The sequence below is a fragment of the Acomys minous genome (genome assembly GCF_964271855.1).
Source record: "Acomys minous genome assembly, chromosome: 16".
NCBI lineage: Eukaryota > Metazoa > Chordata > Mammalia > Rodentia > Muridae > Acomys > Acomys minous.
The window spans coordinates 70024576-70043554 of NC_140498.1; the positions used below are offsets into that span (position 1 = coordinate 70024576).

An 18979-nucleotide genomic window follows, 5' to 3' on the forward strand; every position below is an offset into this window, starting at 1 on the left:
CTCTGTTCCTGACCTGATGGGTCTGGCTTTCTTCCTGTGGCCTGCAGGCACAGCCTTGCTAGAGTTTAGTCCTATCAATGACAGGCTGTCTTTGATGACATGCCATATACTCTCTGCAAAGGATGTCTTCAAAGAGAAGAATCCAATTGATAAAGTCCCCAACAAGAGGGGGAAAGGCCCCCTCAGGCAGGGCTCCACAGGGCACCTAAGCCTCCTGCAGGCCCATGAGGGTGGCTGAGAACCCTGTGCTCTGGGCTCCTCCTGAAGCAGCAGCATCTGGTCCCAGATTGTTACCGAGGCCCATAGGGACTGTATATTAAAGAGTTGTGTGTGCGTTAATGTGAGTTCATGAGGGTGTATGCTGATGTGCATGTGGAGACCAGAGATTGACCCTGAGTGTCACATTATTTTCTGAGACAGGAAGCTTGCCTTCAGAAGTTCAAGGCTAGCCTAGACCACATAATAAGACTGTCTCTGTAAATACAGAGTCAAAGGGGACAGACCTAACCCCAGAAGCTGGCCTGCCATTAGCACAGGACAGCCACCAGCCTGCCCTGCAGCTTTCAGCAGCACAGAAACACTCTGAAGTACCATGAGGTTGGAGGAGAGGGAGCCCAGGGTCCAACTAGGGTCCCAGTATTAAACAGCCTTCACTCCTAGGTAGAAGATAGGTCTGTAGAAGGAGGTTACTCCCGGAGGCTACCTTGTTCTGAATTCTTTCATCTTTGCTAGGCAAGCCTGTCCCACGTCTGGAATTTAAACATGTTGGATACTGACAGAAGACAGCTCCATTTCTTGTGGAAACAGGTTGTTCTTACCTTCTTCCCAAGGCCTATGGCACTTGAGACTGCCATTACTGTCACCAGGACCTCCAAGAGCTGCAGGCTGGCGGCACGACAGTCTTCCCGACACACAGACAGCAGAGCCTGCACACACAGCAGCAGATGCTCCAGGTAGAGATTCTGGAAGACACCAGTGGGAGTCAGCATCTCTCCCTCTGCAGCCCACCCACACATGCAGCGAGAGCCAGAAGAGCTGCCACACTCCATCTGAGCGGTACAGGACCCTGACCTGAGCACATCCACCGAGAAGGGCACAGTGGGCCAGAAGGGAAGCTACAGAGAGAAGGATTAAGAATACACGATGTGGGCCAGGTGGTGGTGGAGCATACCTTTAATCCCAGCACTTGGAGGCAGAGACAAACTCAGAGGAGTTTGAGACCAGCCTGGTCTACAAGTAAGTTCCAACCCAGCCACAGCTGCACAAAAATCAGAACAAAACAAAAAACAAACAAACAAAAGATAATATTCCCTGGAGATGGCTCAGTGGTCAATAGCACTGGCTGCTCTTCCAGAGGATCCCGACTCAATTCCCAGCACCCACGTGGCAGCTCACAACTGTCTGTAACTCCAGTTTCAGAGGATCCAACACCCTCATGCACACATTTATGAGAGCAAAACACCAATGCATGTTAAAAAAAATGAATACACACAGTGAAATGTTCACTGATATTTTATAACTGCCTTTCTTCTTTGTTCTGTGCTCTACTGAACTGGAGAAATGGACATGGTAGAGGAATGATAAGACACAAGTGAGGAAAGCAGCCTGGGGAATTCCTGCCTTCCTGGGTAAGAGTCCAGGTGTGAGTGTGGCCTCTCGCAGCATCACCAGTACCTATTATAGAGATCCTGGCTGCATACCTCACCACTATCTCAAACTCTCCAGCCCAGGGACTAGGCCAGGTTCCCTCCCTTAGCTCCTCTGACTCCTGGATGACTGTGCTGGCTTCGTGGCCGCTTGGTCTTTTGGCTTGCTCCCAGCCTGTCCTCACTCCTTTCCAAGACTCCAGTCCTGTTCCCATGGGCTCCCTTCACTATTTTGTTATTTACAATAAAATGGCTTAGTTTCCTTTTCCTTTTTTCCTCATTAAGTTAGGGCCTCACTATGTAGCCCAGGCTGTTCTTCAATCTTGATCCTCCTGCTTCCTAAATGCTGGGATTATAGAGTAGGCCTAACACACCCCAATACAGCAACTTTCACTCCTTCAGTAGAAACAACCAGAACATAGCCCAGTGCTAAAGCCAGGGCTAGGATGGTCTGGCTCTGTTTCAAGCAAACCTGGCCGTCAGGTCACAAGTGGTTACTTCAAACAGGATTCAACTGCTAAGTGACATAGACAAGAATGAGCTCGTAGCTGAGTGGTGGAGACGTACGCCTTTAGTTCCAGCACTCAGGAGGCAGAGGCGGGCACACCTTGTGAGTTCGAGACCAGCCTGGGCTATAGAGCAAGTTCCAGGACAGCCAGGGATAGACAGAGAAACCCTATCTTGAAAACCAACCAACCAAAGAGTTCTTGGTCACCCCTGAGGATGTGCTCAATCTTGATGTGTGTGTAGTTCCTCGTCTCCTGGGTAGGACCCAGAACTCCCTCAGACCCATGACACAGACCTATGACCACCCACAGCAACAAGCCCATCTGGACTCTCCTGGAAGATGGATGTATTCTGAGCTGTCCATGCCACTGGCACTAACAAGAAAAAGTCTTAAATGGCCACTTGTGGGTGGCCACCAGATTGAATAGGGGTTGCTGCCCGTGGGCTGGCCACCACCAGCAGTTACACTCAGAGAGTGACCAAGGGCTACCTCTCTTCTCCAGTGCCAGGATACCCTGATGCCCCACCCACACTTCCAGGCACCCACTTACATTCTCAGACCCCTGGCAGATGTGCTCCTGGGCCAGCTCTGTGGCTATGACCTTGAGGTGTGGCTGGAGGGTGTTTCGGGGGCAGCCCTGGATGACAGAAGCGAGGATCAAGAGGCCAGGGGCGGAAGGTGCCTTCTTCAGCATGGCTAAGATCAGTTTCAGAAATACTTCTGGGTTGACAAAGGTGCCAATGAGCTCTGCAGCTCTTACACACTGCAAGGAAGAGGGGGAAGGTGCAGAGTTCTAGAAACATGGATACAGCTAGGGCTTCCACCTGCCAGAGGACATGGTGTAGAGGACCTGTGGGGAAGCACACACCCTTTCTCTCATGGGAGAAACTGAGGCAAATGGAAGCCAGGGCTCTGAAGCCGTATGTCTTGTCTTCCTGCCTCACTTGACACCAGCAGCCGAAGCATCTCATTCACACACTCCATGCCTCCACTGCACTGAGGATTTTGGTTTAGGAAAACACAAATATTATAAGAATGTTGTTTTTTTTTTAAATCTGAAATGGGGGTGCTTTGCAGAAGCTGACGGTGATTTGCCTCATGCTCTAGCAGAGGCGTGATTTTGCCAGCTGCAGATAGTTTCTGGGAGTGTGTGATGTTTGGAATTCTGGGGACTTTTCAGAGGGCATTTAAATGCTAGAGACCCAATAGGTGGGTTATCGATGGCTGTTGGTTGTGGTTTGTTAAGTAGTTGTGTGCAAACAAAAAACAAGAGGAGGGTGGAGGAGGGAGGAGGGGAGGAGGGAAGAAGGGAGGGAGAGAGGGAGGAGGAGGAGGAAGAGGAGGAGGAGGAAGAAGAGAAGGAGGAGGAGGAGATGACTAGGTACCCTGATGGCAAAGACCAAACTTGGCAAGGAGCTACCATCAGCACCATCAGCAGGAGATGTTCTAACAGTAACGCCAGCCCTATTCTGATCCTCATCTTACTCAAGGATCTCTTTCCTCTCTGTCCTTTTTTTCTCTCTTATCTAGTGTTAGGGGTTGAAAGGGAAGAAGGAAAGGGGTAGAGAAGGATGGAAGAACCCATAAAGCAGCAAACTGGGCACACTCCACAGCCTGGGTATCAACAATGGCAAGGACAGGCTGAGGTGCAGAACCAAGACGCTGATGGCAGGGTACTGCAACACCAGCCCCAGGAGCCCTCACTGCTGCTTCCATTAACGAAAACCTCGCAGATGACAGATGATGTAACACAAAGGGGCTGGTGTGGCAGGAGAGGGAGGTGCAGGGCTCGTGGACCTGGCTAGCTTTGCACCTGTATCACGAAGCCAACAGGGGCAGCACACAGGGAAGGCACAGCACACAAACACAGCATCCCTCTCCTTCATAAAACTGTACTGGGAGATATAAAGTCACTTTTTCAGTCAACAAAATAGAAGTTCGAAGGTTTTGTGATAATGCCTGGAGATGTGGCTGAGTGAGTAAGTAATATGCTTGCCATACGAACTTGAGGATCAGAGTTCAGATCCCCAGCACCCATGTAAAGGAGGGACGGGGTGCCAGCTTTCTGTCATCCTAGTACCCAGGAGACAGACACAGGGGATCCCAGGGCAAGCTGGCTAGGTAAGGCGAGCTGAATCTGTGAGCTCTGGTTCAGTGAGAAACCCGGCAATGAAGTAATCAGCAATTGATTTGAGATCCATAAGCATGCACACAATTGTACATGTATTCATACAAGCACGCACTCACACCACACAGTCATCCACATGAAAAGACACATGAACATATCGCACCTACCCCCACACCTGGAGTTCTGAGTGGAAATGGTCTAAGTGTGCCAAGGAAAACTTCTTTTTGCCACGAAGGCACTGCCAGGGCCAGGCTAGTGGTTGAATATGGGGGAGGTGGCAAAGGGGAGAGGCAGAGCCATGCACACCTTTACCTAGCTGGTAACTGCAAAGCTGATGGGTACGAGGCTGAGAGCTCTGCCACTTACAAGATAATGGGACACTCACACTGCTGAGCACAGCCTTCTCCTCATCAGCGCATGCCTGCTGCAGCGTTCTGAGGATTATCTCCAGGTGCTGCGTGATGTGGTCCTCTGCGTGCAGCAGCAGCACCGGCAGCAGCTGTGCTGCCTTCACCCGTGTGCCTACCACCCAGTCGGTGATATCATGACAGACGGCAGGAAGCACCTTGGAGAGGTTTCTGAAGACCAGCTCTCGGCAGCCCAGGCCAGGACGGCTCTCTAGAGGGGAGAAGATGGGAGCCCACAAACACAGCTTCAGAGATCTGTGCAGAAAGTAGTCAGTTACACCCACAGCCTGACGGATTCAAAGTTCAGAATGTCTCATCAAGACAGAAAGGAGAGCTGGCTTGGCAGCTTGCAGCCACAATACTCCTTGCAATTTGCAACTACAAACTCTTCAGCTCAGGAGGCTGAGGCAGGAGGATTGCTTCAAGTTCAAGATCAGCCTGAATTACACAGTTCCAAGTTATCCTGGGCTACAGAGTGAGACTGCATTAAAAAAAAATCAACCAATCAACCAGAACAAACCCCCAAAGCCCATCCCTCAAAGAGGGGGAAAAAATGAGGGTCATAGTCATAATGTAAAGTAGCACCCACACCTGTAATCCCAGCACTTGGGAGGCAGAGGCAGGCGGATCTCTGAGTTGGAGGCTAGCTTGGTCTACAGAGCAAGGCTAGCCTGGTCAACAGAGCAAGTCCTAGGATAGCCACAGCTACACAAAGAGAAACCCTGTCTGGAAAAAAAAAAAAGAATGAGTATTTCTTATGGCTATACCGAAGTATGACACATAAGAATTAACCAGTCTGGGACACACCTGCAAACTGTCACCACACACCCTGAGGTAACCTTAGTCCCATGCCTTCCCCTGCCCCCGCCCAGCGGCCTGTATTTCGCACTAGCGTATTCTCTAGCATCTTCACTCAGTGGAACACAGCAGTTTCCCCATTCCTCTTCTGAGAGCTTAGTTCTGACTTGGGGCTGTGTTAAATGGCGTTGTGCTAAGGCCCAGCACACAGCTACTAGTGGGGTCAGGCATTTACTTTTCTTGGTGTCAGTGTCTGGCATGGCTACACCATACCATAGGTACTTGTCTGACCCGCTGATCTTCTACAGTGGCTGCACCATCCAACCTCCCTGTCGCGCATGGCCAGCTTCCCAGGTAGCTGAGCCTGGCAGGGTGCAGCAGCAGCTCTCTGAGGTCCGGTTTCTATTTCCCCAATGCCAATGCCATCGGGCATCTTCACAGGCCTATGTGCTCTTTCTGTTACCATCCTGGGTGATGTTTTCCCAAACACTGTCTGTGTAAAGTTTTGAATTGTTCTTATTGGGTCCTGAGAGTTCTCTGTATGTTTTGGACACAAGCAATAATTACTTTCTTGGTCTTTTCACCTTCTTAAAACTGTGTGCACACGTCTATTGCTGGGGGATGGACCTAGTGTCACGTTTGCTAGGCAAGCACTCTACAGCTGATCTACACTCCCAGCCCCTCCGTCATGGGGGATGCTAGGCAAGCACTCTACAGCTGAGCCACGAGCTCTTCACTGGTGGACTCTAGTCAGGTTTTACTGTGCAGTCATATCCTGCCCAGTCCCTTGTTGGTGGACTCTAGATAAATGCTGTCCCTCTGACTTGTTTGAGGCAGGGTTTCACTTGTCTCCCTTGAATGTACTATATAGCCTAGGACTATACTTAACAATTCCCATCCCCAGCCTTCAGGCATTTGTCACCGAGCCTGGCTAGCCTGCTTTCGTTATCACGGAGGATGGGCTAGCTCAGCTAGCACTGTCTCTTGGCATGTGCAGTGGCAGCATGCAGCCAGAGGCAGCTCCACAGGACGGTATGAATATGGCTGCTTCCACTGTAGGGAGCACTCCACGGGCTCTGGGATACTGGAACCCACAGAATGATCTCAACACCTCGTAGATCCAGCATTGGGAACCACTGGCCCAGGTGTTTCCATTTACCTTTCTTGGGGTGTGTGTGGATGGAGTTTGTTTTTTGAGACAGGGTCTAACTATGTAGCCCTGGCTGGCCTTAAACTCACAGTAACCCTCCTGCTTCAGCTTTTCCAATACTGGGCTGACAAACTCCAGCACACCTAGATAGACACTCGTTTCTGTTCCCTTAAAAGGCACAGGTTTGCCAGCGGATTCCCAGGCCTGCCATCCAGCTGCTTCAGAGGCTGAAGCAGAGCTTCTAAATTCCTGCCCGGATTTCATCATTTGCCACTTGATTTAAGGTCAGGCTAGGTCACTGGTTGTGCATCCCTGTCTGGAAGCCAATCAGCACAGGTGGGCAGGGAAGAAGGCCCTGGGCTGCGAGTCACCACTTACTCATGTCCAGATTCCAAAAGTGCAGAGAGCTCAGCACTGCCGTCAAATCTTTGAGGGAACTACAACATGACAGCGGACAAAAAGGCAGAAAAAGACAGCTTAATTGGGCCGTGTTTAAAAAGCACAGGATGACAAGGGCCCTTAGAGGCTTTAAGAGACAATGGACCCTTCAGTCGGAGAGCTATGGACACCTGCAAAGCCAGACGCCATGACAACGGGCAGCCATCCATATAGCTGCCAACAAACAATGGAAAAGGTGAGGTCATGTCAGGTCCAGTGCAGCAAAGGGGATTCCACCTGGAGGGTGTGGGAGGGAGACAGGGCGGAGACTGAAGCTGGTGCAGAGGTCAGAGTTCACAGTCTTTGGAGGGGTGAGAGCTCCTGGGGCTTAGGACCAGGGGGACCTGAGTTCTATGGCAATGGTTTCCCTCCTCTCCTGGCACCTTACTCTTGTGGACAAGGCCTGCCCTGTGTGCTGCTAAGGCAGAGTGACCTGCCCTTGAGAAGAGGAAAAAGCTGCCACGGTGCCAGGCAGCTCGCCAGCCTGCTTCCCCTCTTCCGCTCCCATTCAAGTTTCTATCCCAAACACCCTGATGGAATGCCGGCAGGGCCCGAAATGGATGGGCACAACACTAAACATTCAAAGGGAACTCTACTCACGCCCAGACCTTTTTTTTTTTTTTTTTAAGAAAAAGAAAAGAAAGAAAAAGGCCCTGTGTCCTTCTGGCATTGAGCCACTTCTGAAGACATGATACCCTCAGCACTTGGGCACGACAGACAAGTGATTCCAGGAGAAAGACGTTTCAAAGGAAAACTGCTGTCACTGCCACAACTTGGGACCCGCTGTCACTGGAGCCCTGTCATTAGCGGTTGGTAGGAACTTGAGAGCACTTTCTTCAGAAAAGCTGATTTGAAGACAACGAACTGCAACCTTCCTGGCTGCCCCACACAGCGCTCCATTGTAAAAGCAGTGACTTGAGGCCAGCTTGGTGAGTATCGCAGATGACCTGAGTTCAGTCCCCAGAGCCCCCGTGAAGGTGGGAGAGAACAAGTCCACAGAGCTGGCCTCTGATCTCCACCTCCACTGCACACAGGCACAGACACTACTCCAGTTACAAGACCAGCCGCGGTGGAGATGCAGGTGACGGAGAGCAGGCTCAGCGGTCAGGAGAGCTCGCTGCTCTCGAAGCACCCGTTGCTGGGGAGCAGCTCACAACTGCCTGTAACTCCAGCTCCAGATGATGTGACAGCCTCTTCTGGACTTCCAGGACAGGTCACTTACGCACACAAACCCACGCCGCCAACACATAACTAAAGATAAAACCGAGGGGCTGGAGAGATGCTCAGCACTGAAGAGCACTCACTGCTCTTGCAGAGGACCTGATTTTGGTTCTTAGCACCCATGTTAGGTGGCTCACGACTGTGGCCTTCCCAGGCACTAAGCACGCACACGGTGCAGACAAACACATGCAGGCAAAGCACTTATACACACAAAACTTAGGGGGAAAAAAAACTAACAAAGAAAAAATCTTTAAAAATACTTTTAAAAATTAGAAACTGAAAGTGAAGACTTGTGTAGAAGGAAACTTACATTTGTCTGTAGGCTGAACATAAACCCTGTGGTAGAGGCGTTGACAGTCCAGCTTTCTGTCCTAGGCCAGGGGAAGCCTGAAGTTCATTAATTCTGAGCCAGGTGCTGACCGCAGCGTGTGTGGCAACAGGGGCATTTAAGTGGATCAATCAGCTGTGGTCAGACAGTCTGCACTGGCAGGCTGAAAAGTGCCCCTACGCTGGCAGGATGGACGTAACATGTCTTAGCCACTCATCTGAGTCACTCTGTTCAGAACACTGTTTCAGTTGCCTCCTGGGTAGCAGGAGGGTGGCTGCTAGGAGCAGCGCAGTAACGGGGCTGAGACTTGACAAGAAGATGCGTTGTGCCACGCAGAGATGTGTGGGCAGAAAGCATGACTAGACACCCAGACAACAGTGGCCACGGGCAGGAAGGTACCAGGGATGGCCCAGTGACGGACTCGTTACTTCTCAGTTTGACATGTTTTTTGACTAAGTTTACAAACCTGCAGCAATAACAGGCAGTTTTAGGGATATAAAGGGTATTTGTACACAGCCCTTTGGACAGGACAACACAGGTCCCAGGATGGTGGGCAGAGCCAGGCAAGGGGGGCTGGGGTGATGGGCGGAGTACAAGTGGCTGAAATGCTGCAAAATCATGGGAACATTAAAACTCAAATCCTACACTGAAGTAACTTCAGAGGGAAAGGACAAAACCCATGAAGTGCAGCGCCATGCTGCTGGCTACCATGACTCAATCCTAAATCCTCTCTGCTTCAGACGAAGAATGAGCTCTGAGAAGCTGCTCTCACAGCTCAAGACCGGAACCACCGAGATGCCCATCACAACGGCCAGAAACAAGCCCCTGTCCCCAACTTAGACCCAAAACGTGCTCCAGAGACCAGTCCTCCTTCCGGAACTTAGCAGCATGTGTTCCTCCCAAGTCCCTAACTTGGCATAAGTCAAGTGTGGTATGTTCCCAAGGCAACCACTGCCTCCTACACTTTCCTTTCTCCAGGCAGCAAGATCAGTTACAGTCAAGGCAGAAGCTTCCTTGCACTTCAAGGCCAGCCGGTGTCCTGCTGACACTAGGCTGCTTGTGAACTATGTGAGATGACCCAACAGCAGGGCAGAGCTGCTCGGCTCATGCTCAGGGCACAGCTGGGATTCCAGGGCTGGAGATAAGCTACCAGGGCAGCCGTGCAAAAAGACCCAGGCTATTTGAGGCAGAAACAACAGGAGGGGAAAAAACCCTCCAACTCTATGAAATCCTGCTGCATCACTGCCACAAACAGTTAACATAGACGCAAGCTGGGCACAGTGCATTCAAGAGGCTTAGGCAGGAGGACTGCACAAGTTCAAGGTCAGCCTAGGCTACATGAGACCCTGGCATAAAAAAAAAAAAAAAATCAAGTGATGGGATGTAACTCAGTTGCAGAACACTTGGTGCCATACATGTGAGGCCCTGAGTTTGTTTGTTTTTTTGTTTGGTTTGTTTTTTCAAGACAGGGTTTCTCTATTCTCTTGGCCGTTCTAGACCAGGCTGGCCTTGAACTCACAGAGATCCTCCTGCCTCTGCCTCCCAAGTGCTGGAATTAAAGGCACACACCACCACGCCCAGCGAGGCCCTGAGTTTGAAACTGAGTATCTCATACTCACAAAAGATAAAGAAACAAACACATCTGGAAAACTGCCCTCTCCATCTGACCCATCCAATCAGAACAAACCCAGCTTACACTATGGCTTCAGCCTTGCCCAGAACTGGAGTGCTTTCTGCCAGTTTCCCGGTATGGGGAAGAACCTTAGGAGCAGTGGGAGGCCAGTGAGAGGCCAGGATCCAGCACCTCCAGGAGCAGCCTCAGCCCATAGATCCTTCCTAGCAGGGTGGGTCCAGGAAGCAGTCTCTTGGGTGCTGGGGGACAGTGCCTCCCCCCTGGTCACATCTCTGTCCTTGTCAGGGTGGATTGCTGCTTGGTTTTGAGACATGCTTGCCTGAGAAGAGAGGTCTCAAAGCCCATGGGGTTTGGAGCTGGGCTGTGGGCAGAAACCTGCCTCACAGTTGAGCTTGCTAGACTGACTGGCACACACATGGCCTTGGGTTATGACTATGTGAGGACAAGCAGGCGCCAACAGAACGCCCTGACCCAAGTGCAGAAAGTAAACACCACTTATCCCCAATCTGCAGGCTTAGCCCCTAGGTGAAAAGATAAAGCCCCACATGGTGCCGCTCCTGAAACTCTCAGCAGTGCTGCAGAGGCCTGGCCCAGCTACAGGTCCCTGCACATGCTCAGAAGGGAGCTATGGACACCTGGCAGCAAATCTGGATGCTTCTGGAAGTCCTCCCTTTCTGTAAAATGAAGCTGGCTCAGAAGTGGGAAAAGATCAGCTCCTGAGAGACAGGGGGCAGAGGCTGGCAGCACTGGCCGCACACTGAGGGAAGGAGGAACCCGTCTCTGTCATCTCCAACCAGGGATCTAGCAGCCTGGGCCCAGCAGCGCCTCAGATACCAGTGCCTTCCTCAGGGCCAAGAACAGATGGCCCTCGTGGACCTCCCATCTGCCTTCCCCCTCCAGCAGCACTCACCGTGCTCAGGGTAGTGGGGAGGAGGAGGCGAAGCAAAGTCCAGCTTGTCCTTTAGATCTGCCTCATTCTCCTCCTGCCACTGCAGCCCGATCTTCTCCCAGAGGCTGGTGGCTGTCTGCCTGCGAAACAACACGACAGGAGTGGCAGTGAGGCCCGGCGGGCAGGAGACCCCGTCCATGAAGCCCTTGACCACGGAGGTCCCAGGGAAACACCTGCGGGGCTGGGAGCGGGGCTAGGCAACAGGCATCACTTGGCAGGAGTGGCCTTCTGACCAGCTCTGGCTACATGGTGACAGCACCAGCAGGGGCCAGATGCTCACCCATGGGTTCAACTGGGATAAAGAGGCCCAACAGGGTCTTAATGATCAGAGACAGTTCATGTGGCACAGGACCACACAACACACAACACGCAGAACGAAGGGCTAGGGCAATTCTGGAGCAGAAAACCACCGCTGTGGTAACAGGCAACTGGGGAGAAGCTCTTGTTCCAAATCAGTGTGACTCCGGAGGGGTAGGGGACACCACACTGCCCAGCTGCCCGGAGAGGCACTTACCGGACCTCAGGCATCTCGTCACTGAAGCTGCTGAGTAGCAGTGGGATGAGTTTGTGGAAGAAAGAGTAGCGGTCACGAAGCCTGAGCAGCCATCCCCCCACCACCGAGGTCACGGCCTGCCGGACCTGCCACAAGAGAATAGAGGCAGCTCGCTCAGATTCCGTGGGATGGGCGGCTCGGAGTCCTGCTGGGGGGATGTTAGTCCTGAAACAGGTGTGGGCACTGAGGCTCAGGACAGGGCCCCACCCCTCTGACAGATGCGGAGCAGTACTGATCTAGAACTGTGACACCCACTAGCATGGTCCTCTGTGGACTCACTGTCCCTCTAACAATACACTATGTCTGCAGTCTTCTTTGTCACCATGGTACCTAGGTGTTTCATGGGCAGTAGTGACGATGGGAGAGGCTACCTTACACGGCATGACACGGATCCACGAGAAATGTACAGCAAACAAACTTGGGACCTCACCAGGGTTTGGGTAGAGATGTGCATGGGGGGGGGGTTGTAGGGGGGGGGAGCTACTGCTTGCTGTTTGGAATGATGAGAACTAGGGTGGTGGCAACAACTGTGGTAATACTGTGGCTGTAGTTTGGCAAGGGGGCGGGGAGAGCAATGGAATATAGCACCTTGTATATGCGCTGAGCTTGTATATGCGCTGAGCTTGTATATGCGCTGAGCTTGTATATGCGCTGAGCTTGTATATGCGCTGAGCTTGTATATGCGCTGAGCTTGTATATGCGCTGAGCTTGTATATGCGCTGAGCTTGTATATGCGCTGAGCTTGTATATGCGCTGAGCAAGGGCTCTACACCTGAGCTACAATCCCAACCCTGAAACAGTAAACTTAACAGTACATGCGTCACAAAAGTTTACAAGTATATTAAAAAGCTGCTAAACATCACGAGTGGGTGAATCATATGCGTGTGAATTATAACGCTACAGAGAGGTATATAAGTAAAACATGACAAAAAGCTGTTCAAGGAGCCTGAGGCAGGGCTTGGGTAGGATCCACTGTAGGCTAGGCACCTGCTCAAGTGACACAACCTACGGCAGGGCAGGGCGAACGCCTGATGCACTCAGGCCAACATCATCATCCCAAGGGAGGGAACACTGCCACCTGGACACAACTTGTCACTCCTGTGGAGAGTTTGATGGTTGACGGACAAGATCGGGACAGCTTTTGGTTTCTCTGGAGGGTGCTGACCACTGCCCCTCCTCTCCTCCTAAGCAGAGTCACGTGCTGCCCCTTAACCTGTTTCTCCCTTTGGGACAGAGCCTGGCTACCACAAGTCCTCTCTTTGTAGATGACATTACCATAAGCCAAAACAGCCTTAGATCTGAGACATGCCTGTGAGGGGAATTCTTTTTTTTTTTTTGGTTTCTCTGTGTAGCCTTGATTGTCCTGGATTCACTTTGGAGACCAGGTTGGCCTCAAGGCCAGCCTGCTGAGTGCTGGTATTAAAGGTGTGTGCCTGGCGTGGATTCTGTCTTTTTAAAGCCTACATTTGTACGGCTCCTGTCTGCCAACCTCCTCTTCCAAACCCACCGGCACAGATTACCCCGCCATTCAACCTCCACCCTACCCTCCTCTGCAAGGCCCTAAGCAACCTTGGCCCTGCACTGAAATCCTCCCAGTGGATGAACACACGAAGGCACTTCTACTAACAGAAGCACTGTGGTTTCAAGACTGTCCGGGCACAGAAATCCCATTACCTGAGGGACATTATCGAAGAGTCTCTGAGCAAAGTGGGAAAGAACATCATCCACAGAATTCCCACTGCCAAACTGGATCACAGTGCCCGTGGCTTCGATGACGGCCACCCGGACCTTCCAGTGCTGGTGGGAGATGGTCTGCATCAGGGGGCCTATCAGGGACTCCGACTGCATGTGGAAGTGTTCTGTGGGACAGGGAGGCAGCTGGTTATGAGGTACAGCCGCCCTGGGGGCCCAGCTCTGTGGCCACCATCCAACCTGCCATCTTCCTCTAGACTCTTTGGAAACCAGCCTCTGCTAACCTCAGCTCCCACTTTCCCTCTCCAGCGGTCCTGGTGCTGTCTATGTTCCAGGCCACTCGGGGGGAAATGTACACCTAAGCTCACAAGGTTGGCTCCCTTCTGTGAAGATTTGCAGTTTAAGTATCAGCACTGGGCAGGGACTCTTGTTTTTCCAAACCTTAGCCGTAGAAGGAAAAAGGGAAGGCTCTGATCAAGCAGAGCTGTTAGAAAGGTAGAAATAAACTAAAGGGAGGTGGAAAGAACCAACCTCCCTCCATTTAGGAAGATCTAAGTCAGAGACACAAAAGGTAGAGGAGTAGAGAAACAAGTGTACAAAACTTTGCATTAAAAAATGACCATGAAATGGGTGTGTGGCACAGGTCTGAGATTCTAACACTCAGGAGACTGAAACAGAAGTTATCTTTAAGACTGATGCCAGTCCAGGCTACATGGTGAGATCTTGTCTCGTGCCTCCTCCCGTCCGAAATCGCCGTACCAGGGAACCAGCTCAAAAAAGTTTCTAGACATCTAGGTACCCACGGAAGGGGATCCGAGGCGCTTACCCGGAGTGGCACGCGCCAGGGCGGCTGCGCACTCGCAACTCTCGCGGCGCACCGCGGCGAAGGGGTCGAGCAGCGCGCCCCGCAGCGCGCGCACGGCGTCGTCCAGGTGTGGAGCGAGCGCGCCGCCGCCCAAGTCCACAGCCAGGCGGAGCAGCTGCACGAGGGCAAGGCGCAGCTCCTCGCAGGGCTCCGGCGGTGGCCGCGTGGGCTCGGGTCGGGCCAGGCGCGCGGTGAGCGCGGGCAACAGGCGCGGCAGAGCGTCGCGGGGCCGCGCGGCGCGGCGCAGGCCTAAGTCCAGCAGGTGAGCAGCCAGTGCGCGGCAGCCCTCGGCCGGGTCGGTCAGAAGCCGCAGCAGGCGGGGCAGCAGCAGACGAGCCCAGGGGCCCTGGAAAGCAGCGGAATCCGCGCCGGGCCGCACTGTCTCTTCCAGTGCGTGCTCCAGAGCCTCCAGCGCGCGCCGCCTCCCCAGCTTACTTTCGGTCTCCAGCCCCGGCAGCAGGCGACCTAGAGCGCGGCTCAGTTCAGCCGCTTCAGCCGCTTCGGCGAAGCCCGCGGCCACCTCCGCCTCCGCCGGCGCCGCCATCTTGAGCGCGTTGGCTGTCTCCAAGGGAACCGGCGCTAGTGCGAGTGTCGCGGCGCGCTTTACGGCAGGACTTCCGGCAGACCCGGCTGCTCGCGGTCCCGTTTGCGGCCCGTAGGAGAATGCGGGGGGAGGGAAGGGGCAGGGAGTAAAGGGCGGAGCCAGGGGAAGTGGGCGTGGAAAGGGCTGAGAGGGCCGGGTAACGGGCAGCCAGGGAGGGAGGGAGGGAGGGAGGGAGGGAGACAGAGAGAGAGAGAGAGAGAGAGAGAGAGAGAGAGAGAGAGAGAGAGAGAGAGAGAGAGAGAGAGAGAGAGAGAGAGAGAGAGAGAGAGAGAGAGAGAGAGAGAGAGAGTGAGTGATTGGCTGGGCGCCGAGGTCGGGGGCGGGGCACGAACCTCGGGGGCGGAGCAGGGGGCAGTAGGCTGGGCGAGGGCCTCGGGAGGAGGGGCGAAGGATGAGGCATGAAGAATAAGGAATAGTGAGTGGGACGAGGGGGTGTTACGCAGGATGCCGGCCTTTTACTGAGAGACGTGGTGTAAAGGGGAATAAACGGAAATGGAGAGGGTGAGAACCAAGTAGGCGGAGCGTTAGGTTTGGGGGCGTTGCAGGAGGTGGCAGGCGGAGCGCAGGCCTCTGTGGGTGGGGCAAAGAATAAGAAACGGAGGGGGCGGGGCAAGAGGTAGTGGGTTGGACAAGGAGCAGGGGGCGGGCCTTGGTCCAAGGGGCTCTAGGACAAGGGCTGATAGGTGGGGCGCAGGCCTTGGGGCGTGGCAAATGGCGGGGGGCGGGGCCGAGGCTGAAGCTAGCCTGTCCTAGAGTGGCTAAGCTTCTGCGTGCCTGCACCTTTAGGTTCCTCTCTCCCTCAGCGGCAGCTTCAGACAAGCTTCGTTCGAATGGCGTAGGTGTGGGTGATCCTTACTCAGGGGTCCTTGAGAAGGCAGGTGTGGGTCTGCTACACAGGTGCTACCACAGTTTAGACATACGGTAGCCACGTGGGCTAAAGGGGTTTTAGCGGGGACAGGGATGGTATTAGCCAGAGATCACGGCCCCCTTCTGGGCACTTCCTAGTCCTGGTGCTGAGCCTGACTCAGTGCTGCATGACCTCCCCAGCGTGGGGAAGTGGAGGCTTCCAGGCCTGGGTAGTCAAGCACCTCACATCGGAGAACAGGCCTGTGATGTCAGAGCCTGGGCTTTATAACAAATTCAGCCCTTCTGTTTCGTTATTGACATTGGTTTTGTAGAAAATTGGTGTGAACAGGTGTGGGAGGAAGCTTTAGGAACCATGTAAATTGACGGGAGGCGGGAGGACGGGTAGCAAAAAAAAAAAAAGTTGTAAAGAAGAGGGGATCGGCAGAGCAAAGGTCTGGCGTTAGGTGCCATGGACTGGTCGTGTCCCCTCCTTCATATGTCAGAGTCTTAAGCCTAGCACGTTAGAATGTGACAGGGTTTGGAGACAGGTTCTTGGCAGGTGTTAAGATGCAGGCGCTGGGGTTAGCTGCCTGCCTCAGAAGAAGGGGAGCTGGGGATGGATGGCAAGCTGTGAGAAGGCCATGTGAATGTTAGGTCGGCAGACTTCATGCCCAGGGGAGGCAGCCCTCCCAGGCTCATCTCCGGGGGTCTGTGTAAGAGCCTGCCGCAGAAGCTGAAGCTTTGGGTGCTTTTGTGTCGCCAAGGGAGTTCTGGGGGAAGGAAGAGAAAAAAAAAAGAAGGGTGCTGTAGGGAGCAAGGAAGAGCGCAGGGCAGCTAGGATGGTCTTTGTCCTGCTGCAGGCTGCTGAGGAAGGTGCTCTAAGTGGGGCACTGGCCACCAAGTCTGCACTTTGGAGGGTGACTGTGACTGCTGTGTAGGTTGGGATGGGCCAACAGCCATGGCCCATAAGGTCCCAGGAGCAGTAACAACCTTTCCTGCTCCTTCCTTCTAAATATGCCGCATGTAACAGCCAATGGGCAAAGGACTTGAGAGTTGAAAATAAGATACACTGGCCTAGGACCCAGAACTGGAGCTACAGCCCTGAGTTGCCTTCTACTCTGGTATAGATTCTGAGCCAGGGCCCCCAGAGAAGCCCACCACACACAGTGGCCAACAGATACAGGTAAGACTTCTGGAAAAATCCCTCTCTCTGGCCGATGGCAGGAGAGCCCTAGAACAATGTCCATCAGAGACCTCGAAACAATGCTCTAGTACCAGTTGACAGTCTGTCCCCAGTGAGCGTGTCAGAACACCTGTAGGCTCACCTGACCCTTCCTGAACACGGGAGTAGCAGTGGAGACCACGTAGGCAGTGTTGTGAAGCTGCCTGCCAGAACAGAGACCCACACAAGCACACTCTGCTGGGTGATCCTCAGCAGGGTGGACCCGAGAGATGCCCCTGTAACCCTGCAGATGGCACCAGCGGGGACTGAGCAGCCCCACCAGAGCCAGACAGCGGAGCAGAGCAGGAGAGCAAGGCAAGGGCTCTAAAGACAAAGCCAGCCTCGGAACAAGAGGCCGCAGAGGCAGAGCAGACTGTACATGTGCCTGCTAACGCAGAGGACTTAAATAGAAGCAGGAGTCTCCAAACAGAATAACCCAAATGTCCGGCATGCATTTGAGAAAAGCCGCTTATCATTCCAAGAACATTCACAATGTGAGTGTAAAAAGGCTGCTCGCTGAAATGGATGCCAAAATGAGCCATCTGCCAAGGCCTTGTCGACAGCCATGAAAATCGCTTTCAGAAGTAATTACAAGAAAAAGTGATTACAAACTCGTTTAAAATGGGAGAAAAAAAGAATTAAGTTAGCAAAGAAAAAGATACTGTAAAGCGCCAAGTGGAAATTATAGAATTTGAGCGAACGACCAGAATAACCCTGTCCGTCATTGGAAGGACACAGTGGTAGACTGGAGATGATGGAGTGCTGGAACATCCTTGCAACTGAAAAGCAAAGAAAACAGTGCAAAGTATGAACCTGAGCCAAGTTTGGCAGTGCATGCCTGATGCTGCAGTACTGCGGAGGCTGAGGCAGGAGGATGGAAGGTTTTGGGCTACATATATATCCTGTTTCATATAAAATTAAGACTCCCTGAGCCTCAGAGGGTTGTGGGATAATTGGTATTTCATCAGCAACCCAGAATAATAAGGTAGAGCTGTGGGCTAAAACATTCAATGATGTAATGGCCGAAGGTGCCGCCAAGTCAATGAAAGACATAATATATACAGAAGCCAGAGGCTAAGGAAGCCCTCAGGATAAAGCTGCCAGAAATCCACACCAAGGTCCCTCATAATTAAACTTTTTAAAAAATGTACTTATTTATTGTATATGAGTGCTTTATCTGCAGAAGAGGGTATCAGGATCACATTATAGATGGTTGTGAGCCACCATGCAGTTGCTGGGAATTGAACTCAGGACCTTTGGAAGAGCAGGTGGTGCTCTTAACCACTGAGCCATCTCTCCAGCCCAATAATTAAACTTTTTATTTCTCGGTTAGATATTTTGCTGTGTGTGCATGTGTGTGCGTGTGTGTGTGTGTGTGTGTGTGTGTGTGTGTATGTTTGTGTGTCAGGTCTCACTCCATCATCCAGGCTGAACCTGGAACCCATTATGTAGCCCAGGCTGGCTTTGAACTCAGAGGACCACCAGCCTCTACCTCCTGAGTGCTGGGATGACCTGATCTATATTTTTGAAACAGAGTCTCATATGGTGGGTTGTCCTTGAGTTTGTGCCAATCCTGCTCAGTTTCCCAAGTGCTAGGATTACGGACATGAACCATCACACCTGGCTTTAGTTAATCACTTGGCAATGCAAGAAAAGGAAACACTTTGCCTGTCAAAGAGAAATGAGATGCTGCAGGAGAGGAGAGGCAGTCTCAACCGGATCTGGCTGCCTCTCGAGAGCTCCAGGAGCCAGGAGGAAGGGCACAGGATTCTTCAAGCTTGTAAAGAAAACTGTTAACTGTGAACTCTGCCAGGCAAAATACCCTTCAGGAATGAAGTGGGAACCAGACATTCTCAGGAAAAAGGCAAAGCAGTAAAACACGTTGCTAACAGAACGACCTGCAAGGGGTGTGTGTCTAAAGGAAGTTCTCTCAGCACAGTGGGAGCACTCAAGAGAAAACCGGTGGCCAGGTGGTTGGCTGAAGAGTAGCT

General features: G+C 52.6%; 1 protein-coding gene and 1 long non-coding RNA gene across 3 annotated transcripts in view; one reads left to right on the forward strand and one right to left on the reverse strand.

The window, feature by feature from the left end:
* Positions 1-14978, reverse strand: part of DNAAF5 (dynein axonemal assembly factor 5) — a 41083-nt gene extending 26105 nt beyond the window's left edge. The window contains exons 1-8 of one of the 2 annotated variants that reach the window (XM_084764250.1): positions 14380-14978; positions 14278-14292; positions 13434-13618; positions 11721-11845; positions 11168-11286; positions 4668-4900; positions 2705-2917; positions 819-962 (exon numbers count right to left, since the gene is read on the reverse strand). In XM_084764250.1, the coding sequence (XP_084620376.1) occupies positions 819-962; positions 2705-2917; positions 4668-4900; positions 11168-11286; positions 11721-11845; positions 13434-13618; positions 14278-14292; positions 14380-14860 (1515 nt within the window). In that variant the 5' untranslated portion in view covers positions 14861-14978. Of the gene's footprint in view, positions 1-818; positions 963-2704; positions 2918-4667; positions 4901-11167; positions 11287-11720; positions 11846-13433; positions 13619-14277 lie in introns of both variants that reach the window. The other variant, XM_084764249.1, reaches the window with a different exon arrangement.
* Positions 14979-15299: 321 nt separating this feature from the next.
* LOC311587298 lies at positions 15300-18138 on the forward strand. The gene is made up of 2 exons (XR_014775815.1): positions 15300-15468; positions 16487-18138. It is a non-coding gene; the product is annotated as an uncharacterized lncRNA (long non-coding RNA).
* The last annotated feature ends 841 nt before the right edge of the window (positions 18139-18979 follow it).